General features: G+C 37.8%; 2 protein-coding genes across 6 annotated transcripts in view; both read right to left on the bottom strand.

The window, feature by feature from the left end:
• gpr4 (G protein-coupled receptor 4) overlaps window positions 1–13988 on the bottom strand; it is a 39258-nt gene extending 25270 nt beyond the window's left edge. Inside the window, exon 1 of one of the 2 annotated variants that reach the window (XM_007552425.2) lies at window positions 13789–13988. The gene's annotated coding sequence lies outside the window, so the exon portion shown is untranslated. The remainder of the gene's footprint in view (window positions 1–13788) is intronic. The other variant, XM_007552424.2, reaches the window with a different exon arrangement.
• Window positions 13989–18193: 4205 nt separating this feature from the next.
• eml2 (EMAP like 2) overlaps window positions 18194–25068 on the bottom strand; it is a 36157-nt gene continuing 29282 nt past the window's right edge. For 3 of the 4 annotated variants that reach the window (XM_007552419.2, XM_007552420.2, XM_007552421.2), the window contains 8 exons: window positions 24533–24664; window positions 24384–24451; window positions 23439–23527; window positions 23265–23362; window positions 22373–22460; window positions 22197–22292; window positions 21429–21559; window positions 18194–20114 (listed from right to left, as the gene is read on the bottom strand). In XM_007552419.2, coding sequence (XP_007552481.1) covers window positions 19989–20114; window positions 21429–21559; window positions 22197–22292; window positions 22373–22460; window positions 23265–23362; window positions 23439–23527; window positions 24384–24451; window positions 24533–24664 — 828 coding nt within the window. In that variant the 3' untranslated portion in view covers window positions 18194–19988. The remainder of the gene's footprint in view (window positions 20115–21428; window positions 21560–22196; window positions 22293–22372; window positions 22461–23264; window positions 23363–23438; window positions 23528–24383; window positions 24452–24532; window positions 24665–25068) is intronic. The other variant, XR_001662160.1, reaches the window with a different exon arrangement.

The raw sequence follows: 25068 nt of genomic DNA, 5'->3' as shown, positions 1-25068 counted from the left end.
TGAATTGAGTTGGATGATCATAATAAATTGAGTTGGAAGAACTTAGTGAATTGAGTTGGATGATCATAATAAATTGAGTTGGTCAGACTTAGGATACAAAACTGGCGTTGAACTCAATTGTTTTAAGTAAAGTCAAAGTGAAAAGTTCCTTCAGTTTAAAGATTTGTAAGTTTTGAGTTAAATGAACACAAAAAAGTAAGTTGTCATCGCAAAAGCAAAAGAATTAAGTTAAATTAATGTAAATAAGTCCATAAGATGAACTGCAGCCAAAAACACTTTTTAGAGTGCAGGAAGTGGTCGGAGGATGATGGCACAGCATTTTTTTAGTGACTTATCACATGAACAAACTTCTTTACATGTGATTTTAATTGCGTTTCTTTTTTAATGGAAATGTATTTTTGGTGTTTTTTGACCAAGTTTGATACACTGCAGTGGAAACTCAGCCAGTGATTCTAGTGCATCTTTTTACTTTATTACAAACTCACAGCGGCTTTTGCATCTTCAGCATTATCTCCAGACGCTTCAACTCTATTTTCACCACACTGATTCAGAGACTTTACGAAAAGCCACCTTTGCTGCACACAAATCACTTTTTATTGAAACGATTAAAGCCTTTTGAAAGAGTGTGACACAAATCCTGCCTTATAACTCAGGATAAATGTGTTTATTTACTTCATTTTAGTTTAATTTTTATTTTTTCAGCTCGCCACAATACTTCTTACTCAAAGATTTTGGTCCATGTGAGAAAATGTTCTGACAGCCCTGGTGTAAGTGTTACTGGCACAACTTCACTTTCTTCCAAAACACAGGAAGAGGAACGAAGATCTGATAATGTGAGATCGATGCACGTCAACACGTCTTATCATGGTTATCACAAAACATTGAACAGTTTGTAGTTGGATGGAAAAGGTCTGGTGGTTTCTCCTTCCTGCAGCCGTGATCATTAGAGATAAGAGGGAGGAAGGATGCTGCTAGCTGACAAGGCTAACAGTTTCATTTTTACAGCAAGCATCACTGCATTCTGCTGCAGATTTATTAATTACTTTGAGTTTATATATCACTTACAAATGTGAAAAGGCTTATAGGGTATAAATATCTATACTTATCTGCGCTAGAAAATAGACCAAAAATACTTGGTAAGATTTTGTGGTTTTGCAGTGCAAAGATTCATGGGATTTGAAATAATCTGGCACCAACAGACATGTTATGATCAAAGTCAGTTAAACTACTTTTTCTTCCTCAGTTTCCAGCTGTAATAACTGGATCTGTGTGTTGTTTCCAGATCGCTCCTCTTTAAATCCAAAGATAAATCTTTAGTTTTGTTTCTGTTCAGCTGGAGAAAGTTTTGACTCATCCACACATTTATCTGTTCTAAGCTTCTGTTCAGTGATTGGACGATTCCGAGTCACCTGGTGACATCATAATGTAGAGCTGAGTATCATCTGCATAGTTATGGTAGCTAATCTTATTCCCTGTTACAACCTGAGCCAGTGGGAGCATATAGATATTAAATAAGGGGTCCTAGGACTGAGCCTTGGGGTACCCCACATGTGACGTCTCACAGTTTGTTGAAAAGTTTCCTGTTGATACAAAACAAAACGTTTCCCATCTTTACCCTTGTTTTTAAAACATCCTTCCATGTTTTTGGCTCAATAAATGATTCATAACGAATCCGCTGCGTTTCTAGATGATTGTGATTGGTTCGAAGAAAAGCTAGGCTGAATCAGTATTTTTAATTTCTATGCCAACACAGAGCATGTTGTCAGCAAAATCTTTAGTATTTTAGGCATATCAAAAGTCATTTTGTATTCTTGAAGGTGAAAATTACTTTAGACTTTTTGTACTTTACTCTGAGTAAAACAGTCCAACTTGTTCTTTTACTTTTACTAGAATATCTTTTCATGGAGGCATCTGTTAGAATGCGAGTAGTTTTGACACCTCTGCCTCTCGTCTTTTCCATTTGTTTTGTTTAGCTTCCAGTTCTGGGCAGCTGGCCATCAGGTTTGTCATTTCGTCAACATGCAGCGACATGCTCAACCGCAACGCTGCAATAAAACATGCAGCCAGTTATGAGTTTAATGTTTAATCACGCCACCGTCCGTGTTTACATACAACCTGACCTGTAGCACTTTCACAAGAACTCCAGGTCGCCATCAGAAAGTGACAATGCATCTGAAGAGAAACAAACTTTCGTTTTATACTCTACGCAGAATTCATGAAGTTAATTTACACCTTTTTTTTCTGGTTTTAAGGCCACAAATTTCCCATGAGGTTGAGGTCATGACCTTCAGCAGCTTTAACCAGTAAAACCAGTTCTGTTTGGGATCTTTGTCCTGCTGGAAATACCCAACAGTGTCCAGTTTTCACTGCAAAAACACAAAATCCTACCAAGTATTTTTGGTCAAGTTAACTTTCTAGTACACATTGAAATAAGACAAAACTAACTAACTTACAAGTAACTTCTTAGCAATATATAGGAGCTTGTTTTCGGTAAATAATTCCTTAATATTGATCAAAAAGTTCTAGTACCACTGGTAGAATGTTCCACTGCGACGTTACCCGGCAACCCCAGCCACGCCCAGCCCATTACCTGGCATCCCAGTTCTAGTTCCATATTTTTACTTATAACAAGACATTTTTCCCATGTTATAATGTAAATTATCTTTTTAATCAATATTAAGGAATTTTTTTTACTAAAACAAGCCTCTGCATCTTTCTAAGAAGTTACTTGTAAGTTAGTTTTGTCTCATTTCAATGCATTAAGATGTTTGCAGTAGAAACTAGACCAAAAATTGAGATTTTGTTTTTGCAGTAATCGAGAAGTTAAAAAATCTAAAGAATTTAAATTTACTTCCTGAAGTTGTTCTGCATGACAAGAGACGCACCGATGTGATATTAATATCTGTATCCATCCCGATATTTAAAAAAATTCTAGTTCATCAAGCTTTATATTCACTTTTATAATTCCTAACTGCACTTTCTGAAACACATGAAAGAACGTTTGTTGCTGTTTATTTTTTTCATTTCACCAATGTAGTCAACTTATTATTTAAGTTCATAGTTTAGTTTTCATTGGCTGTTTGACTCCTAATTCCACTGACTGAACAAATTTAAGTTATTTTTACATCTTGTGAAGCTGTTGGTGTATTTAAGCATTTACATTTTTTTGCTTTAAATAAAAGCATTTTTCTCCAGAAGGCATTTGACTTGTTCTGGCTTCTGTTATTTTGCAGCGGGGGGTTTCCCTCCTCCATTCACACTGACAGCAGTCATTCAGCTTTTGACCTCAATGCTCTTATTTTTACTTTAAACTTAAAAATATGCACCACGACCACTAGTGTCCTTTAAGGTCAGCTGTGTCTCTGCTTCCCTCAGACATGAATATTAACTAGTTACATTTATTTGAGTAACTTTATTTAAAAAAAAAAAAAAAAATTGTGCTGTACTTTCTACTCTTAATTTCTGGATTTTCTACCCACTGAATGAAAAACAAAACAAACTCTGTGGGCCGCATACATGCAGGTGAGGATAAATAGACAAAACTATGCAAAAACACAAAATATTACCAAGTATTTCTGTTCTAGTTTCTACTGCAAATATCTTCGTATTTCATCAATTATTTTAACGATTAATCAACTAATCAGATTAAAATATTGACACAGACTTTTCATTTAACCAGTTAAGTTTTCTTTATGTTACAACATTAAAATATGCACAAAAAAAACAAAAAATTTTTTAAATAAGCAATTAAACATTTTATTGCCTAAATACAATGATGTCACATTCCTTAAGTCAGATTGATTTGGGTGAAGCTAAAAGTTTGACTAAAAAAAATAAATGAGTTTTTGTCTTAAATGCTAAAAGTATATATATATTGTACAGTTTTGGCTTAATTGCTGCTCTAAACTTTTTTTCAATTGGTAGCATTTTTTTGAGACTGTATGCTTCAGTTAATGATTAATTACTAATTAGTTGACGATTATTTCAATAATCGATTCATCGCGATTAATCGTTCCAGCTCTTGTATTTATGCATTTTAAATTCTGCGTATAGGGAAACCTTTTAGTAGTTTTTTTATATAGAAAATAGTTTTATTTCTGAGCCTCCCAGTCAACCTGTTTATCCATAAATAAATAAATTTCTTCCACATTAGTTTTCTGTGGCCTTGTGTCCATCTGGAACCAGCAGCGATGGTATTGACTCTTTCCACACAGACGGATCATGTTTCTCCTGATTTAGCCTCTCCACAACAGCTTCCTGTAAATTTTAGGATTGCATTTGAAGTCTTATTTATACAGAGAACTTAATGGCCAAGCTCTTATTGCAATATGAACCGCATTTCCTTTTCATAGCACAAGTCCTGGGAGCCTCCACATAGGAGTGGCCATTTATCGTATCGTTTATCATTTATCGCAACTTATCACAATGAATTAACATAAATTCCAACTAATGATGTTTGAAAAACCCCAAAGCTTATTATTTTTACCATTTTCTCTGCTTGTTCAAAGAAAGTATCAATAAATATTAATATCATTTAAAATGATTAAATGTCCTTCCTGTACACTGCAAAAACACAAAATCTTACCAAGTATTTTTGGTCTAGTTTCTAGTGCAGATATATTATCTTGAAATGAGACAAAATACAAATTGAAAATACTTTATTGATCCCAAAGGGAAATTAAATGACTAAAAAAACTTACAAGTAACTTTTACCATAGCAACCATTAATACATTGAACCTGATTGTTTCTGTCATGAAATGAAAAACAATCTGATTTCATGGAGCTGAGACAAACATAGAAAGGTCCATATATATATAATGTTCGTTAAATGTGGATGCGAATAAAGAAAAGCAAATTAGCAAGTTTGATTTGATGTTTGGTCATGAAAGCTTTCAATGGGAATCGATATTTCCAAATAAATAAGCTTCCTAAAGTAGGTAAGTCGCCAAGCAATCCATCATTGGGTTTGTAATGAGAGCTTCATCGTCTGATTCCGTTCCAGCAGCATTATTCAATAAAGAGATGGGACAGGACGATTTCCCAGATGTGAGCTCACTGAAATCTTAAACCTAACAGCAACAAAATAAAATGAATACAAGACAGAAAAACCTGAACAGCTCAGAACTTAGAAAGCTGGATCTGCAGGGTCACCATGACAACCAACACTGCAAAAACACAACGATTTTTGTCTAGTTTCTAGTCTAAATGTCATATTACACTTAAAATAAGACAAAACTAACTTACAAGAATCTTTTCAGCAAGATATAGGAGCTTGTTTTTGGCTAATAGTTCCTTGGCATTGATGAAAAATACTCGATTTCACTAAAACATGGGGAATTTTCTGGTTTATCTGTAACATTTTCATCAATTTTAAGGAAATATTTACTTTAAAAAAGCTCTTAGATGTTGCCAAAAAGTTAGTTTTGTCTTATTTCACGTGTAATCAGATATTTGTCCTCGAAATAGACCAGAAATACTTGGTGGGATTTGGTGTTTTTGCAGTGAACAAAGCGTTCGCTGGCAGGAGACGATGTTCCTGATGCAAATCAGCTATTGACTGAGAGTGAGAAAAAAAGACGCTCAGCCACAAAAAAAAAAAAAAAAGGAAACGCACTGGAACAAAATCAACACCCCGCTCAGGGACTCCCAATTAACCATATCCCTGCAGCCTGATTGGCTGCCTCCCACTCGCGTGCGCGTGTGTGTGTGTGTGTGTGTGTGTGTGTGTTGGTGTGAGTCATCCCTTTAGCTAGCTAGCAGAGCTGTGACACTTGTCGCCTCTACACCAATTACCCGATTAGACGAGCTGTGATCACGGAGGCTGACGTCTCTCACTTCGCAGTTACATCTCACAGTTACAGTCCAAGTTTTCTGAGACACAAACTGAAGTTTACTTTCTTCTTCTTGAGCTTTTTCTGCTTCTTTGGAGCTCCTGAAATCTGATGCTACCTATCCATCTATACAGGTGGAGCTTTTGTTGGACATCGTTTGCTTTTCTTGTCTCTAAAGTCCTCACAGGAGGCCAGTTGACCCTTGCAGAGCATTATTGGACGCACGGTTAGAAATGAGGACAGTGGGTTTGTGAAGGACAAAAGAAGGAGTGTCGGGTTGTTTTGTTTCTTTCTAGCACAAGGAAGGAACAGGAAACATCCAGTAAGGCCTGACTAAGGCTTGTTAATGCTAAAACCCAAAATGTCGTTTAAAATAGATTCATCTGATACGTGTGGAAATGATACAGGAGAGTCTAGAAGTTTAACGAATTATCTTTTGTTTGAAACAAGAAGCAAAAGTTAAGATTTTTGCACAATAAGGCAGAGCTAATAGCTGAAGTCCATAAATATTTGAGACAACCCATATAGCTGCTTATTTTTATAGTTTAAACATTAAACAGTGGAAACCGTTTTCAGACTATTGATACTGAAGCCTGATGGGCAGGAGAGCAACTAGATCAACTAGCAATTTCCCAAGCAGAAATTTCTAATTACGACATCCATGGAAAAAACGCAGAAACACACCAGACAATTTAAGATCAGGCCACAAACGACCAACCAGAAAACCCCCCCAAACCTTCACTAATCTGCAAACAGACTCACCAAATCAGATTGGTCTGCCAAAGGTCCGATCCGTTTAGAGGAGTCTCAGGACTTCGATGGTCAACTGAGGAGGAAATTCAGCCGTTTTATTCAGCTCTGTGAGTGTGTCCTTGAGGGACGCCATCAACCTCATATTCCTGCTAACGACCTGATTATGTGACTCAGGTGTGCTGCAGTGGAGGTAACTCTAAAAGCTGCAGGACTCTGAGGACTGAGTTAAACCCCGTGGTGTAGACCAGTGTCCCCAACGCCTGGCTGGTTCAGATGATTACCTGCTTTAATTCACCTGATTCAGAAGATTTCAGTTCAGCAAACGCCTGTTAATCAGTCAGTAACTGAAATCAGCCGGGCTTTCAATGGGGGAATTTTTCTGTCATAATTTGAGAGCGGACATTTTCAATCTGAAAGCAGACCTGATTCGGTAAAAGTCTTTCTACCTAAAACTTCTAATCCTTGTACTCAAAACTTCTGCTCTCTTTCACATATTCACGCTCAAAATGTGTCTCTGCTTGGATCAAATCTCCGCTTGCGAATCATTTTCTGCTAGTGCTTGGAACAGAAAAGTACCGTTGCCTGGCAACCTCTCAGCCAATAGAATGAAAGTGTTTTACTGGGTGCGTTTGTTTCCTCCTAGTGGGTGTGCCTCTGTGGCTACTATCATCGGACACCACAATCTTTCTCAAGCTGTGGTGTCTGGACCACTGGTGGTCCGTAAAGTATTGCATGTTGACAACCATTTATTTACCATGAGGTGACTAAAGTGCAACGCTACAGCTAGCTTAGCAAAGGATTGTGTTTAGAAATAATAATGGAAAAGACTCTGTCACTAAAGAAAGCCTGGAGATACAGGTGGAGAGTTACTCAGGTGAGTTGTTAAACTTTAGCTTTTGGACATTATTAAAACACATGAAGGTTATTAAAATATACATCATGCCACAGGAATGCAGATCTATGCCGCTGAGCAGCGCTGCGCCCCACGCAGACTATCTGCATTTTAACAATTCGTTTATAAAAAACATTTTTCCTTGTTATAAGTTTAAATTATTTGCCAATGGAATTATAATTTTTTAATCAATATTAATGAATTATTGACTTAAAACAACTTCCTACATCTTGCCGAAAAGTTACCTAAAAGTTACTTTTGTCTTATTTCAAGGGTACTGAGATATTTGCACTAGAAGCTTGACCAAAAATACTTGGTGAGCTTTTGTGTTTTTGCAGTGAAAAGTTGCAGGACACCAACTGCAGAGTTGAGTATTTCTGCAGAGATTATACCACTTGTTGTTTTAAAACACACAGAGGAATTTCTCAGTGTTGTGCACCAGCGCTCCGGTCTCACTATCTTATATGTTTAGCAGTGGATGTGCCATTTCCACACAGCATCGGCGATGCATGCATTTCCAGATGACTGCCTCTTGCCGTTAACAAAGCCGTTATTTTCCCTGTGCATGCCCCACTCGTGTAATTGCTCTGAATAATGAGAAGCATTATGTTACAAGTGAAGTTGAGGAAAATTCAGGCTGAGGAATGTTCATTCAGTGGAAGGTTCTCATGTTATTTTATGGTAAATAATGACAAAGTAGCGCGCTGGGCGTGTATCCTGCTGTCAGAGCAGCTGCTAAGCGTCATTTTTTCCAATGCAGCTGCTAACCACAGTGATTACTGACCACACGGCTCCTAAGTGCTGCTTATCCGAACTCCTCTTGAGGCAATTAAACCTTCAATGTTATCTCTTTTACATCCACCTTCCTCTGGAGCTGCCATTTATCCTCTAGTCCTGTCATCATCCTTTTCCTCTACTCCCACTTTCATTTATGTCACTCAGTTGCCCCCTTAAAACTCACCAGCTCTTGTTTTCTCTGCAGCTTTTTCTTAAATGCAAAATTAATGAAGAAAAACCATGTCCACCTAAAACAGCTCAATGCCATTCAATGCTTAGTCTGTGGTTCTAAATTGAGATATTTTTATTTTTACAAACGTCAATAAAAATGAATCATTGTTCAGGAGTTGCTTCAGTTTTTTTTAATATTGCGCCATGTGTGGGAGCGGGACGGCGGCGGTGAATTTCTGTCATCAGACAGGAAGCAGCGGATGATTCACAAATAACTCGCATAAAACAGAATTTCATACACTGAATTTAGAAACAGGTCAAAAACAGCTGACACATTATACCAACTGGTGCTTGCAGAGTGGGGTCATGCCCCCGTCTCCCTGCTCGCTAACGACGACTAGCATTGGTTTTAGCTGTCAAGTTGTCAATATAATGCTCTAAATCTTAAATGTATGTGTGATATATAAAATAAAAAGAGATGCAGTGCTTTGCTACTAATTGCCAACTAGGTAACAAGGTCAGGAAGACGTTTAAGTTAAGAAAAAAATAGCGAGGGAGACAGAAGTAGTTCAGCTATGCTAGCTTGACTATGACAACCATAACATGTAGATGTGCTGTGGATTTCAGTGCTTTCTGATTCAGTAAAAACATTTTTTTAAAGGCGACATAAACACGAACTTTGATAGATCATCAGTAGAGCAGATGTTTAAATTTGCTAATCAGCCACCTCTGTGTTAGCTTAGCTAATAGCAGCGGTAGCTAAGCTACCGCAGAGATCACTGATAAATAATCGAAAAATAAACATCAAACCTAAAAACATAAAATTGTAGCAGACTGAATCTTCTGTTCTTTGTGTGGAAAATGTTTGAGTGTTTATTTGTGTTAAATTGTTGTCAGGTGCTACGGCAACAGGTCTGTGTGTAGCGTAGCTGTCACAGAGAAAAGAAAAAAAAATGTGGTTTTGAGTTGGGTTTTTTGTTATTTTTTATGGCTAATGCTAAAGCTAAATTAGCTGAAGAGCTAAGCCCCAACATGTTAGTGTTGTATTTTTATCCGTGTACCTCATTTGCTTGTCGTTGAGAAATGTCTGCTTGTCATTGCTCAATAAAGTTTCTTTAAAATAAAACGCGAGGAGAGGAAACGGAATTATAAACTGTCAAAATAAGAGCGCGAATTTAAATGTCTAACAGAAATGTCAAACTTTATTCAATTGAAAGTTTACAAAACAGCTAGGTAAAGTAATAATTTAGAATTTATATAGAAAATTAATTTAAGAGAAGCTTAATGTGCTAAATATTTTTATAGCAAAATAGCAAAAATTCTGAAGCGCTGAACAATTATCTCCGCTATTAGCTCATTAGTGAACTGTTAGCTACTGATATAAACAAACTAAAGTGAACAGGAATGAAGGAGAATAAGAGGGAGGAAATCTAGAAAATGTTAACAGAAAACTGTGACAGTCATGGATTAAATGAGAGCAGATGAGACATAGACCCAGATCTGCTGCAGTGAGGAAGTCATCAGTCTGGAGGCTAAACCAGTTAAAGATATTACCTTATTTGGGTTTCTGTGGAGTCAATGTTTCACCTGGAAATGACACCTGCTTGAAAAAAACCCCAGACCGAGCCATGAGCTGACAGCCAGAGAAGAATAACACAAGCTGAAAAACAGGATGCTAACGACACCCACCCTGCAAGCAAGATGCCTCCGCCTTCAGCTGCTCCTTATGCAGCACATCATCTACCTCTATCTCATCCTCTGTCACACATTCCTCTGCAAATCGTCCTTCATTACATCAGGAACCCCTGAGGCTGTTTCCTCTGCTCGGTATTCAGCGTTCATGTCCAGTTTATCCACTATTTTCCCATGAACGTGTCAGGATAATCTCAGCCTGTCCAGCTTGGTCTGCAGATTGATAACCCTGCCACCTCCTGCCTTTGGTTAGCAAACATTTCCTTTCGCTATGGCTCTCCCCCCAGAGTGTCACAAACAAGGGGGCAGCACAAGGAAAAAGGGAAGAAACTATATATCAGCTGCAGCTGCGTATTATTTGTATGTTGAGTCATCGGAGTAGGAGTTACACTTTCCATTCACCTTGAAATCAGGCAAATTGGGATTATGAAAATAAATTTGCATAATGGAAACATGCAAATTTTTATGTTTTAGCACAAGGATGAGGGGATTTTTCAGCTGTATCAACATGAGTGTATTTAGCACAAAGCTGCGATAGAAACTGTTTTTATATCATGATCTCCAACATGAAGTTACTACAGGCATAAAAGAGGAAGAAGACAGGAAGTGGTAGCAGGATGAAGTTTTTTTAATAACTTATTGTGTGAACAAACTTTAAAATTGTGTTTCTAATTTCATCTGCAGCTCTTGAAACATTTCTGAGCGGGGAAAGTTTTCACTGATGATGCCACACAAAACATTCATCCAAGTTTTTGTTTGGAATTTACTTTCTTTTAATACAAAAAGACAAAAAACAAAAAACATGCAACTGGGTCAAAATGAAGATAAAAAAACAAACAGAAAAAAAATCTAGAAGATGAAAACTTTACAATCGGTTTTATTGTTTTTCTTTTTAGAATCTGACAAATCTTTTAAATTTTAAATCTACAATTTACATATCTCTCGTCTACAGAAATCCGACTGCTTTGCTCATATTGTGTGTTTGGTTTATTTTTTATTTAGCAGGTAAAAAAAAAAAGAAAATAGTTTTTGCTATTAAAGTTTTGTGACCTTTGGACCTCTTTCAACTTCACACTTTTGGCCCCCAGGCAAAAAGTTTGGACACCCTTGGTTTGCTGGTTTGTAGAGAAAAGCTAAGTAAAGCTAAAGATTGCTAACCACAGCTAGCCACAGCTAACCACTGCTAGCCACAGCAAACCACAGCGAACAAGAACAAACCACAGCTAACCACAGCTAGCCACAGCAAACCACAGCAAACAACAATGAACCACAGCTAACCACAGCTAGCCACAGCAAACCACAGCAAACAACAACGAACCACAGCTAACCACAGATAGCCACAGCTAACCACAGATAGCCGCAGCTAACCACAGATAGCCGCAGCTAACCACGGATAGCCACAGCTAACCACGGATAACCACAGATAGCCACAGCTAACCACGGATAGCCACAGCAAACCACAGTGAACAACAACAAACCACAGCTAATCAGGGCTAGCCACAGCTAACCACGGATAGCCACAGCAAACCACAGCAAACAACAACAAACCACAGCTAATCAGGGCTAGCCACAGCTAACCACAGCTAGCCACAGCAAACCACAGCGAACAAGAACAAACCACAGCTAACCAGGGCTAGCCACAGCTAACCACAGCTAGCCACAGCAAACCACAGCGAACAACAATGAACCACAGCTAACCATGGCTAGCCACAGCTAACCACTGCTAGCCACAGCTAACCACGGTGAACCACAACGAACCACAACTAACCAGGGCTAGCCACAGCTAACCACAGCTAGCCACAGCTAACAACAGCTAACCACAGCTAACCACAGGTAACCACAGCTAACCACAGCTAACCATAGCTAGCCACAGCTAACCCCAGCTAGCCACAGCTAACCATAGCTAACAACAACTAACAATAGGTAACCACAGCTAACCATAGCTAGCCGCAGCTAACCACTTAGCTAAAGCTGCTCTGCTCATCTTCCATAGGAGGTCAAACTGCTATCAGAAATAGACAGAGGAGTCTGAGAGGCTGCTATTTTCTTGAATTATTAATAATGTGTCGTTTACAGGAGGAGAGTTAGAAACATTAATCTGGCTTCACTGGATTTTATCTTTATTATTATTTTCTTGCTAAGATATTTCAGATTCTGCTGCGACTTTGTGTTGAATTAAGTTTGAAAAGCCAAGACGAAGCAGAAAAGGCTTTGTGGGAAAAGAGAAACTGGATCTCCGTTACCAAGGAAACCAAATCAATACAGAGCTGGTCAGAAGTTTACATACCCTCACATGAATTTGGAGCTTTTAGTGATAAATCTGAACGATTATTTTGATTAAGTAATACAGCTGCAATGAATGTTAAAGAAAAAAAATATTATTTGGGAATTTATTTCAGTATTTTTATTCAAAAATTCTAATAATAATAATAATAATAATAATAATAATCCATTTTATTTATAAATTATTATCATAAAATATTCTCTTGAAAGTTGCAGAAAAAAATGTAAAATCCTGGTAAAATTCAGACAGGATGTTGTTATAGTCAACATCCAGACCCTCAGCATGATACTGCCACCACCGTACTTTATACAGATGTTATCTTCTAAATGAATATAACTGTGCTAAACAAAATAATAAAAATAATCCTGTTAAAAAATATATATATATTATATTTATTTTTGCTTTTTTCATGAGGATATTTATTTATTTAAAATAGTATTTATTAATTGTATAGAAAAACAAGTAATTTGAATATGGAACCAGTTTTCAGCTTTAAAAATAATTTGACTTATAATATATATTAAAAAAAAATTCACCCCAGAGAAAGAAAACGTCCAACATGCCAATAAAAATCCTGAAATAAAGTTTTCATGCTGGAGAGAAACAGACGTAAACTTTCTGACTGATGTAAAATACATTTTTCCTGTTTTTATTTTTATTTTATTTTTTAAACAGGTGAATAAAAGAGTTCCCAGAAATATTTGAATCTGAATTAATTCCACATTTTTTACAGAAACAATGTAAGATCCTGACAGCTTGAACATGTGAACCACCTGGAGGAGCAGAATAATCCATCAGATTAAATCAAATTATCATCTAATTTAATCTACAGACGAGTTTACAGGACATTACAGTAAAAACTGAGGTTCAAACTGAACCAAATCTTATTTAAAGCTTTTATTTTCACATATTATTTCAAGCCACATTAAATCACAAACTTTTCTAAATTTCCTCCTCTGGGCCAAAAACTGGAATCTAAAAATCTGAAAACTTTGAAAAAACTTCAACCGGCTCGATGTCAGATTCCTTCAGTCTGAGCCGGTAGAGTCCAAACGGTTCAGAACCGGTCCGAAACGAACCGCGGGAATCACTTATCAATTATTAATTATCTGCAGTCAATAACGGCAAAGCTGCTAAATATAAGGCTGCGGCCAGTTTGAGTTTTAACAAGTTAAAGGAGAAAAACTGATAGATAGATAGATAGATAGATAGATAGATAGATAGATAGATAGATAGATAGATAGATAGATAGATAGATAGATAGATAGATAGATAGATANGATAGATAGATAGATAGATAGATAGATAGATAGATAGATAGATAGATAGATAGATAGATAGATAGATAGATAGATAGATAGATAGATAGATAGATGTTGTTACTCACTTTTTGCTTTTTAAATCCTCCGTATATCCCGTATCTCAGCGCGTATCCGGACAAAAGTGTCGTAAAGGCGCGCAGTGATCGATGCGCAGCGCAGCGCAGCGGCTCCACTGGCGCACTGAGCCTCCAGCTCCACACTCACAGCCAGGGAGGAGGAGTTTGCTCTCGCTCTCTCTCTCTCTCTCTCTCTCTCTGTATTTTATTGCGTTGTACTTTTTATTTTTACTTGAGTAATTTTATTATGAACAATCTACTCTTACTTAAGTAAAATTGAGTGAATGAATGAAAATCAAACAGCTTTTAACCAAAAATGTACCATAAACAGACTCACACCTGCAGTTTTTGTTACAGTTTCTGAAGTTTTCTTAATGAATGAAACTGATTTGGAAACATCTTATCTTGCCTGATTTTTTTTTTGTTAGTTATATGAATTATTGTCATTTTGATTCCTAAAATACCAAAATTTCCACATAACTTTGTATTTTGGTCCATCTTATGATGTAATTTTTAAATATTAAATAACTGATAATTTGATCAGTTACTCAGTACTTCAGTAAACTTTTTACCAAATACTTTTTGCTTTTATCTTAGTAATTTTATTATAAAGTATCACTACTCTTACTTGAAAATTTTTTTTAGATTTTACTATTTTACTTACAGAATGATAAAAATGTTTTGTTAAAAATGAAATAATCTGCCAGTGAATCTAGAACTCGGTTGCTAGGTAACAGATTAGACTTGGCCGGGGTTGCTAGGTAACCGGTTAGGCTTGGCCGAGGTTGCTAGGTAACGGGTTAGGCTTGTCTGGGGTTGCTAGGTGACGGGTTAGGCTTGGTCGGGGTTGCTAGGTAACTGGTTAGGCTTGGCTGGGGTTGCTAGGTAACGGCGCCTTTGGAACTCCTACGTTTTCATACATATTATGAGATTAATCCTTAAAACAAGCTCCTATATCTTGCTGCAAAGTTACTTGTGAGGTATAATCCATAAATTTTTTTCAGTATTTTATTGTTGGAAGAAATTTTGTATTCTTGAAAGTGAAAATTACTTTTTGTGCTTAAGTACATTTCAAAACTTGTACTTTTTCCTTCACTACAACAACCATGTCAAACTCAAGGCGCAGGGGCCAAATCTGGCCCGCCGTAATGTTTATGTGGCCCTCTAAGGTCCAGCAGGACACCGAAATAAAACCTTCAAAATAACACTTTTGTGCTAAAATATTGTTTAATTAATAAAATTTAATCAGTTTTTATCTGCATGCCGCAAAATTACATCAATGTGAAAAGATGTTCAACTTGAAGAAGTATTTACTGAAAATAGAAATAGCTACTTATTTATACTGCAGCAGTTTGCTGACGGGTTTTATCAAAGCTTTCTGCCATCAGTGGCTCTTTGAGGTCATTCATGATCTTCAATTGGTCCAAAATGTAAATGAGTTTGACTGGAACATTGTTTAATACAGATACTAGTACAGAGTGAGTACTTTTGATACCTCTGCATACTAACATGAACGACCACACCAAAATAAATCAGATTTTACTAAAACACCAGACGTGGCTCCCTTCCCAGTTCCCAGTAATCTGCCAGTTTCTGGATCGACCGTCGGCGTTTTTCCTCAGGTTGAGTTTGATGCGATTCTGTGGGTTTTATTCTGGTCTCACATGAGCCTGAATCTCAGGACACGTCTGTTGAGACAGATGGAGTCTCCTAAACACTGGAGCGGCTCCAGATCAGTGTGAAACGCTAACGGAGTCAGAACCATGCAGAGATGAAAGATCCTCAGCGATGGAGGCCAGGAGCAGGAACAACAACGCCGAGCTGCAGCCAGAGCCGCTGGTATTTCAGAAATGCAGCCTGACGGCCTCAGAGCAACGCATTAGCATCAATATTTCACCAAACCACAGAAGAAGAGACTGCTCTTATTTTTGTTTCTACTGTTTGCCTTTTTGTCCCGGATTCACTCAACAAGTTGCACTAAATCAGGTAAATTCAGCAAATGGAAGCAATTTGCTCTTGATTTCACCTGAAGGAATCATGTCAGAATAGTAAAACGGCGAATTATGGAAATTATAGATGTAAAATAAAAAAGAGGAGTAAATTTATGCCAACAAACTCTGAAATTTTTAGATTAATCTCAGAACTTTCTGAGCTCCAAAAGTTGGAAATTTTCAAGAAAAAAAAATCAGACTTTGAGATTAATCCTTAATTTTTTTCTAGAAAAATTAAGGAAATTTCAGACTTTCAAAACTCAAAATAAAAATTTTAAAACTTTTAGAATAATTTCAGGAAATTTCTAGAAAAGAGAAAAATTTCTGAGCTCCAAAAGCTAAAATTTGTAAAAGAAAAAAAACAAAACCTCAGAAATGTTGAGATTAATCTCTAAATTTTCTAGAAAAGATGTGGAAATTTCTGAGAAAAAACTCAAACTTTGAGAGTAAACTCACAACTTGTCTAGAAAAACTCTAGAAAAAGCGGCGTGTCGATGTTCGGGGCGGCGCTCGCTCGTCCTGCTGCCAACGTTTTAATAAAACGTCTCGCATCACGATCTGTTTCCTCTCAGCTTGTTTGTGCAGGAAAAGGAAACGAGTTTTAATTTGACAAGAAAAATAAAATCCATTTTTGGTCTGTCAACACAAATGAATATTTTTCTAAAGTTTTTGTTTCATTTTAAGCTTAAGATGGGGTCAGAGTTCAGCTAAATATTCATGGCAGAGTTCTCACGTTGTTTTCTTGTCTAGCGCCTCCTAGAGGTCAGCGCTCCTTGACCTTTGGCTTTGTGACTCCAAACTCAGAAAGTAAACAGTTTATGTGGAGCTTGGCAAGTTATTAATTACTTATAGAATTATTATCATTATTAAGTTATTAGTAATTAATCAGATCATTTAATTAAAAAAACTGTTGATCATGATTCATTTGGGTAAAATATCCAACGGAGAAACTTGGATACTTTTTAAAGACACTGTATATAATTTTAGATCATTTTTCATGTTTTCAGGTCAAACTAACAACAAATAAGTTGCTGTTTTTCTTAGTTTACAGTTTTCTAACATTGATAGAGCTCATTTCAGAGAAAGCTGTGGTGCCGTATATTTATATGAGTCTTATCATCTCCTTTTATTTAAACAATAAGATGTTTAATTATTAAAAGCCAAAAATAAGCAAACAGTTTGTATGAAGCGTCTCGGTTCATTGTATGAAACTGTCTGGATTTTAGCCCATTTTTAATTTGAAAAATGTAAAATGTTTTGTATTATTTACTTTTTAAAATCCCGTCTCTCGTCTTTTGTCACTTTGTTATGAATTCACATCAGAAGTATTAATCGCTGTTTGCTTTACTTCAAGCAGCATCTTGGCAGACGGAGGAGTTTTAACTAAGCTGCAGCTCGTTGCTAAATTAATTATCCAGATTTCATATCTGCCTGACGCTTCGTCTGGGAGGTTTGGGGATTGTTGCCTGAACATCCAAGCCTCTTTCTTTTGTTTTTAGCAGAGGTGCGCTCACCTCCGCTAACGCGCTAAACACAGGTGCCTCTGCTGCACCACACCTGCAATAGCGCACTTATTTATTGGTCAGATGTCATATTTTAAACTTAAATGTCAAAGTCATAAAGAAAAATAGTATTTTTGGTAAAAGTCACATTTTTCCAATGTGTCAATCTGCGCGTTTTAAATAAACGTGAAGGACAAATGTTTTTAGCGACGTATAAAACATAGAAAGTTTATTAATATTTGCTTCACTTTAAGTGAAATAATCTTCAGAGTACATGAGGGATTAAGAAGTTTTTCTTGGATTGAAACTCAAGGAAAATCAACAGGAATCAGTTTAAATGTCTAAGAAGAGTTTTATTTTTAGTGTGTGTGTGTGTGTGTGTGTGTGTGTGTGTGTGTGTGTGTGTGTGTCCGTGTCCGCCTCGGGGTTGTACTCCAGCGGAAAAGACCTCAGACTGTCGGGGTCTTCCGTTCGGTTTTATTGGATTAAACGTCTTGGGGAACATGAGAACCACTCTGTCCTTTTCTTTTCTCATGACTCACTTTAGTTCATTTTCATTTCATTTTTATCTTTAGATATTTAGATTCATAAACACAAAATAGAAGATCATTACATTTATAATTTCAGCATGTTTTAGTTTTTTGAGCACACAATAATTCCCAGTTATAGTTTTTCCCCATTAATTAGTTTTTATTTACTTAAGCTAAATAATTTTCTCAATTTCAGCTTTTGCAGTTTTACTTTTAGTGAACTCTTATTAAAATATTAGCAGCACAAGAAAAATCACATTTTTGTTCAACTATAAAAGGTTAAAAGGAAAATGTTTACCATTCAGAAAACTAGTTAGGCTCAACATTCCCCCATTTTATTCACTCTTTAAATTGTTCACAGTGTAAAATAAAATAAAATTTCCCCAGAACCTTCAGATTAAAAAAGGGATATTTATTACCAAAACAGAAGGCGAAGCACAGCTTAAGCTCACTGCAACAGCACAGCATCATGGTTGAGTCCACAGCTAAAGAGCCACGATTATATCAGTAACGTCAGAGATAAATATTAAAATATCACGGCACTCAAACCCACTGAGGAGCACAAAGTGTACAGACATTATCAAGAGCATCTACAGCAGCCTCAGTCATGCTCCTTTTCTTGCACTGCAGCGCCATCTAGTGCCTGCTCAGCATGGTTACAGTAGTACAATCAGACAGCAGCATGAAATGCAACAGGCGCTTCGTACCGAAAGCTAAACGAGAACATTTAAGGGACAATCGATCGATTTCTGGGACTCGAAGTGGAAGAGAAGAAGGCGACGGCGTCGTCCTCGGTTTGCTGAAATCAGAACTCCACCCGTTTCATTTACGGCTGAAAAAACAAAAACACACACAGGCCTCTCCCACTTTGGAGTTTAAAACGGTGGTCGTTACATTCGACTGCTAAATCCCTGCAGGAGTTTATTTCAAGTTTAAAGGAGAAACTAGTTTTGTGTGTTTAGAGGAGAAACTTGTGCGAGTTCAGAGAAACAAACGGACTGAAGTTGGACAACTTTCTTCAAATCTAACAACATTGGTGTCAAACGTTTGTGCAGCATAAATTTTTGTTTGTGCTGCTGTCACTTTAAAGGTATTAAAGCGTTTCCAGACGTCACCATCAATATCCTCAAAGTTAAAGCAGCACAAATTAAAATTCTGCTGCACAAATGCAGCTTCGGTCGATCGACTCAGAATTTGTTTGATTTTGTGAAATTTTAAAATGATAGCAGCACAAATGTAGCACAAACATTTGACACAAATTTTACTAGATCTGGGTAATGAGGGAGGGGCTAGTTGACCTTTAGGCTTTGATTAATATCTCCAAAGGAAAGGCAGCTCAAACAAAAATAATTTTTGCTGCACAAACGTTTGACCAATTTTATTCGGCTGCCTGACCTTTCATGGCCTCTGGAAACATTTATTAACGTCCTTAAAATGACAGCGGCACAAACAAAAATGTTGCTGCACAAACGCAGCTTCGGTCGATCGACTCAGAATTTGTTTGATTTTGTGAAATGTTAAAATGATAGCAGCACAAATGTAGCACAAACATTTGAGACCAATGTTACTAGATCTGGGTGATGTGGGAGGGGCTGGTTGACCTTTTGACCTTTAATATCTTCAAAAGGAAAAAAGCAGAAACAAATTTTGTGCTGCCAAACATTCGGCACCAATTCTGTTAGATTAGAGAAAGATGTTGGCCAACTTCACTCAGACTGCGTTTGGCCTAAACAAATCCCGGGAGCGATCTGGTTTTCAACCCGTTTCAGTCAAATCCTCTGATTCTGTGGAAGAACGACGTTTCTTCTGAGGTTTTTGCATCAATTTCCTCAACATGAAGCAGAAACGTCTGAAGTTTCCTTCAGACATCATAACAAACGAGTGAAACCCGAACCCGGGCGTTCGGAACCGCTCTGTAGAACAAAGGAGCCACATTCGGCCCAAATGAAATCAGGTGGAGTTCCTGTTAAAGGGGGTCGAAATGAACACCGTTCAGGCACAGGAAGTACTAACGCTAAAGGTCACAGGTCAGCCATGATGTTACTTTTTCTCTTCCGTCTCACACGGTTCTGATTGGTCGTCTGCGGGTCGGTCCGGTTGGTTATGCAGCCGTAGGCACAGAGAGGTGCTGCCACCTGCAGGCGGGGGAGGGTAATCTGGTGATGCGGGGTCGGACAGAGCGTTGCCTAGGCAACGACCCACTGCAGGATGCTGGTGTCTTTCCCGCCGGTGGAGATCAGGTGACTGTCGTCGTGCAGGAAGGCGACGTTGGTCACATGACTGCTGTGGCCGCCGTACTCGTGACTCGGAGCCTGTTCAGAAAAACACAAACACTTAAATCTACAAGAATATCATTCAAAAACTATTTAACTTTTTTATTAATTGTATAAACTAACGAATGATCGCTTAATGTTACAGTTCTGCAAACATTAAGTTTTTCCAGCTTCATGAAGCACACAGTATGAATATCATCATTATTATTATTATTACTGCTTTTTCTGAGCTATAATGTAAACACAATAGTATATATGCATTCACACATTTTTTAAATGCAACAATATGCAAAATAATTTAATAGAAGTTTTTTAAATTTGTTTTTCTGTTATAAAATATAATTTAAAATAGCTTTTTGAGATGCTCATATTTATGATTTAGAATTTCTCAAGCTGCGCGCTAGCTAGCATAGCACAGCTAGCATAGCAGCCTGACTAACTACCAAACTAATAAACATTTAATGTAACTTATCCAATTTATGGTGGTGTTTTATTTAGTTTGCAAATTATGAGAGACGTTTTCCCCTTAAAGCTACAGTATGTAATTTTATAAATATGAATTTATTACATATTTATTAAAACTGTAAAATAATCTGTGAAAATAAAAAGGTCGAACTCCTCCCTGTGGTTCTACCGCCATCTGCAGAAATACCCCAATCAGAGCCAAGAGGAGGGTCTTAGCGCCGTCAATCATGCTTGTGTATGGGTTGCTAAATGTGGTAATGTTGGAGAAACAACTTACAGGGAAGCAGTTTATCCTGTGTTAGCTGTGGCTATGCTAACTAGCCTGAGCATTCACTTCAGCCTCTGGTGACAGGAACTACCTGAAGGTGAGCAGCATGTACACAAACATGATTGACAACGCTGGTTGTTTCTGACTTGATGCGCTGCATTTCTGCAGATGGAGGTAGAACCAAAAACAGAAGCGGAGATCAATTTTTTCATAAATTATTGGTCTCAAACTGTCAATGACACTTTTAACAAATAAGAAAAAAACAAAGTTTATAAAAAATTAAATTAAGAGCAAAGCATCGATTTTGTTCTGAGAAAGTTTAGTGAACTATTTAAAATCCTGGAGCGTTTTCTCATGCCGTCCACATGTTTCTGTTTATTGTGTGTTTATAGGAAATTCTAGATCTTTTAAGAGTTTTAGCTGCTCGAAGTCATTTCAGCGTCGGGTTTTACGGCTCAGTGAAAACGGTGAAACACCTGGAACCTGAACTTTAACATCTGGTTTCCATCCACCACTTAAAAAAATCTGGAAGCATTTTATTTTGAAGCTTTCACTGCGTTTATGACCCAGTAGTTGGTGTTAATGTGAAGCCGATGCAGCGCAGGCTGGATGTGACCGACCCTTGGTTGGGAGCAGGGGAAGGCGAACAGCTGCACTTTGCCAAAGTCGTCAGCAGAGGCCAGCAGGGAGCCATCATGTGAGCGGCACACGGCGTTGATGTCCGTGCCGTCGGCGCCGTCCGGCCAGATTCCTGGGAAACAAAGAGTTAGGAAGTCAGTGGGAGACAAATACTGATGTTCATGTCATGTTCTGTTTTCAGCCTGCAGGAAAATACCAGGGCGTCAGAGAGCATCTGAAAGAAAACACGAACTGCAACTTTACATCACCTGAGACTGAAAGCTGGACATTTCATACAGCAGCTGCCCAGAGTGTTAGCATCAATACATGTAGCCAGTAGCTTTAAGAACAAAACAGGACATGAACACGATGGATAGAACGAAGGATACGTCAGAACGAACGAAGAACGAAGGATACAACGGAACGAATGAACAGTAGAACGAAGGATACGATGGAACAAACGATACGTTATAAGTAACTTTTGTTTAGAGTCAATAATTCCTCAATATGGATGAAAAAGTTCTTGTTCCATTGGCAGATAGAATTACTTATAACAAGACATTTTCCCATGTTGTAATTAAAATAATCTGCCAGTTGAACTAGATTTGTTTTGTTGGTAATAAGGGATTACTGACTTAAAACATGACCATAGACTGGAAATCAGTCAAAACTAAGACCAAAAACACTTGGTAGGATTTTGTGTTTTTGCACCCTGTGAGACTTTGCGTCAGCAGGACTGTTTGGTTTTAGTTTTGGTCTGGAAGGCCTACCGAAGGTGCTGAAGCTCAGAGTGCAGGTAGAAGTGGCCCACTCCAGGTTGCGCACCGTGTCCATGTTGGTCACATGTTTACCACTGGATGCCTCCCCTGAAAATTAAAATAATAATTACAACAAAAAAGCTTCATACACATCAGGTTTCCTCTTTTTGGAGAAAACAAAGACGTACAGAAGAGGATCTCGTAGTCTCCTGAGTTGGTGACGAGGTACTGGCTGTCTGCAGACCAGTCCAGATGGGTGACGAAGCTGGAGTGACCCTAAAAAACCCAAACAAATCAGAACAATTCCAGTTTAAATCAGTTTTCCCTCATGGCTGAAAATGTGTTTCAGTCTTTCTCAAACTGTGGCTCCCAGGCGCCCTCTGGTGGTCCGCAGGGTACTGCATGTAACCACTGTTTATTTGCAGAGGTCAAAGTGCGACGCTACAGTTAGCTTAGCAAAGGGTTGGCTTTAAAAATAGTAATGGATGAGTGGCTTAAAACCAGGTCACATAAACCTGAAGATATTGGAGGAAAGAAAACGACGGCAGGAACATTTACATCAGAGGAGGCCGAGTCGTTCACCAGAGATTCGATTCTTTTGAACAGCTCTGTCAGTGGGAACTGTTCTTTGCTCACACGTCAACAGCTATTGTTATTTTTATTTAATTAAAATAATTAAATTAAATACTAAAGATAAATACAATTTGTAGAATTGGTAGATAATTTTCAATCTATTTTTCTTTTGCTGTGCTTCTAAATTACAAACAGCCCTAAAATGTTATTAATTCACTCAACAAAAATAGCAACTTATTTTTAAATTTCTAAGTATTTGACATAATTGGAAAACTTAGGATCCACTTTCAGAATCTGTAAATAGCTCAAAATGTCCCAAACAGATGAATTAATGGTTGTGGTTCTTATTGGGATAAACAAAAAACAACAATAAGAGTTAAAGAGACTAATGTTTAAATTTCAGGTTGTATTTTTTAACAGGTGTTTTTTTTTACTGTTAAGAGGTTTTTAGCCTGAAAAGGTTTGAGAAACACTGATCTCTGCTAAGGGTAGAGAATCTGGACTTGCAGTGCATTTGCCCACGCGGCTGTACTTCTTGCCGCTCTCGCTCACGGCGTAGATGTAGACGAAGTTGTCATGGGAGGCAACAGCCAGGAAGTTACCATCTACAAACACAAACGGTTCAGAGAGCAGCTTGGAGAGAAGCATTAAGGAGAAATACGGAGCCGTCAGGGCGTTCACCTGGAGAGTATTTGACGTTTGAGATGATCTCGCTGCCGTCTGTGTGCATAGAAACTAAATCCCGGGTGTCGGTGTCCAGCACCAGCCACCTGGAACAACAAGAAGTGTTAACTGGCAACAGCAGAGCCAACAGATGCAGCAGCGCCTCACTTCCTGGCTCCAAACACCACTAAGCATATAAATATTTAGTTTTTAGCCTAATCAACCTGGTTACTGTTCAGTAATTGTAGATTTTTTGTAGAGTTTAGCTAAAATATTCAAACAAAAAGCAGCTGGAGAAGCTTCAATATCTGCAGAATGCTACTTTATGTGCTACTGGTTGGCATTTTCCTGAGGAGCCAATCCAGGAGCGCCATTCATCCCCCTTGATGCTGATTGGCTGTTACCTGCGGCGGTGTGTTAGGGTCATTATAGACAGAAAGAAAGGAGTAAATATCCGCCAAAAAACTCTGAAATGCTTAGATTCATCTCAGAACTCTTCTAGAAAAAACAAGAACATTTCTGAATTTGAAAAGTAGAAAATTTGCTACAAAAAAGCTGAAATTTTGAGATGTGACAAAATTGTTTTTTGTAGAAATATTGTACAAAAAACAAGGACAAACTCAAATTTTCAAATTAATCTCAGAAATGTTCAAACTCAGAAATGTCCTCTCTTTTTTTGGAAGTCAAAAATTTGCAGACCAAAAAAAGCTATTTGGAAATTATTTCGCCATATTTCAAGTGTACAAATATATTTGCACTAGAAACTGGAGCAGAAATACAACAACCAAAAAGAACCAGAATCACTGCTCAGTTCTTGGAGGAAATTAGATTTTGTAGCAAAAAAAACAAATATTTTTGCTCTCTAAAATATACAGAAATAATTGTGAATAAGTGATGGAGCCACTGTTTAGATTTTGTGTTTTTCCAGATGTTTTAGAGCTGCAGCTGCAGCGGCGGACCAACCTTCCAGTCATGGTTCCCACAGCCAGAACGGCACCACTGGGATGGAAACCTGCAGACCTTCCCGGATCCTGAACAAGAACCAAAATGCTAGTTATCCACGTCAGTTAGCAGATTATGCTCTGTTTTTCCGTTTCTACTGCTCCTTTCACCTCCAGGGTCTTGCTCCAGAGCGGCTGGTGGGTGCTGGTGTCCCACAGGTGGACCTGCTTGTCCTGAGAGCAGGTAACGAACTGCTCCATGGAGGGGTGGACGTCCAGCCCCCACAGCTCGTCTGTGTGACCCTGGAAACACAGGAAGGGGTTAAAACAGGAGGAGGTCGCCTGACGCTAACGGATGCTAACGAAAGCTAACAGATGCTAACAAAAAGCCAACAAATGCTAAGAAAAGGACACCAAGAAAGTTAAACCCTCGCGTGGTTACTATTCAGAAATTGTAGATTTTTTGGGTAACACTTTATTTGAAGGGGTGTGAATAAGACTGTCATGACACTGTCATAAACATGACATAACACCTGTCAAACATGACATAACACCTGTCATAAACATGTCATAACACCTGTCATAAACATGTCATAACACCTGTCATAAACATGACATAACACCTGTCATAAACATGACATAACACCTGTCATAAACATGACATAACACCTGTCATAAACATGACATAACTCCTGTCATAAACATGA

The sequence above is a fragment of the Poecilia formosa genome, unplaced genomic scaffold (assembly GCF_000485575.1).
Source record: "Poecilia formosa unplaced genomic scaffold, Poecilia_formosa-5.1.2 Scaffold48, whole genome shotgun sequence".
NCBI classification, from domain to species: domain Eukaryota; kingdom Metazoa; phylum Chordata; class Actinopteri; order Cyprinodontiformes; family Poeciliidae; genus Poecilia; species Poecilia formosa.
Note: the sequence above shows the minus strand (reverse complement) of the source record. Positions and strands in the feature narration are given on the sequence as shown.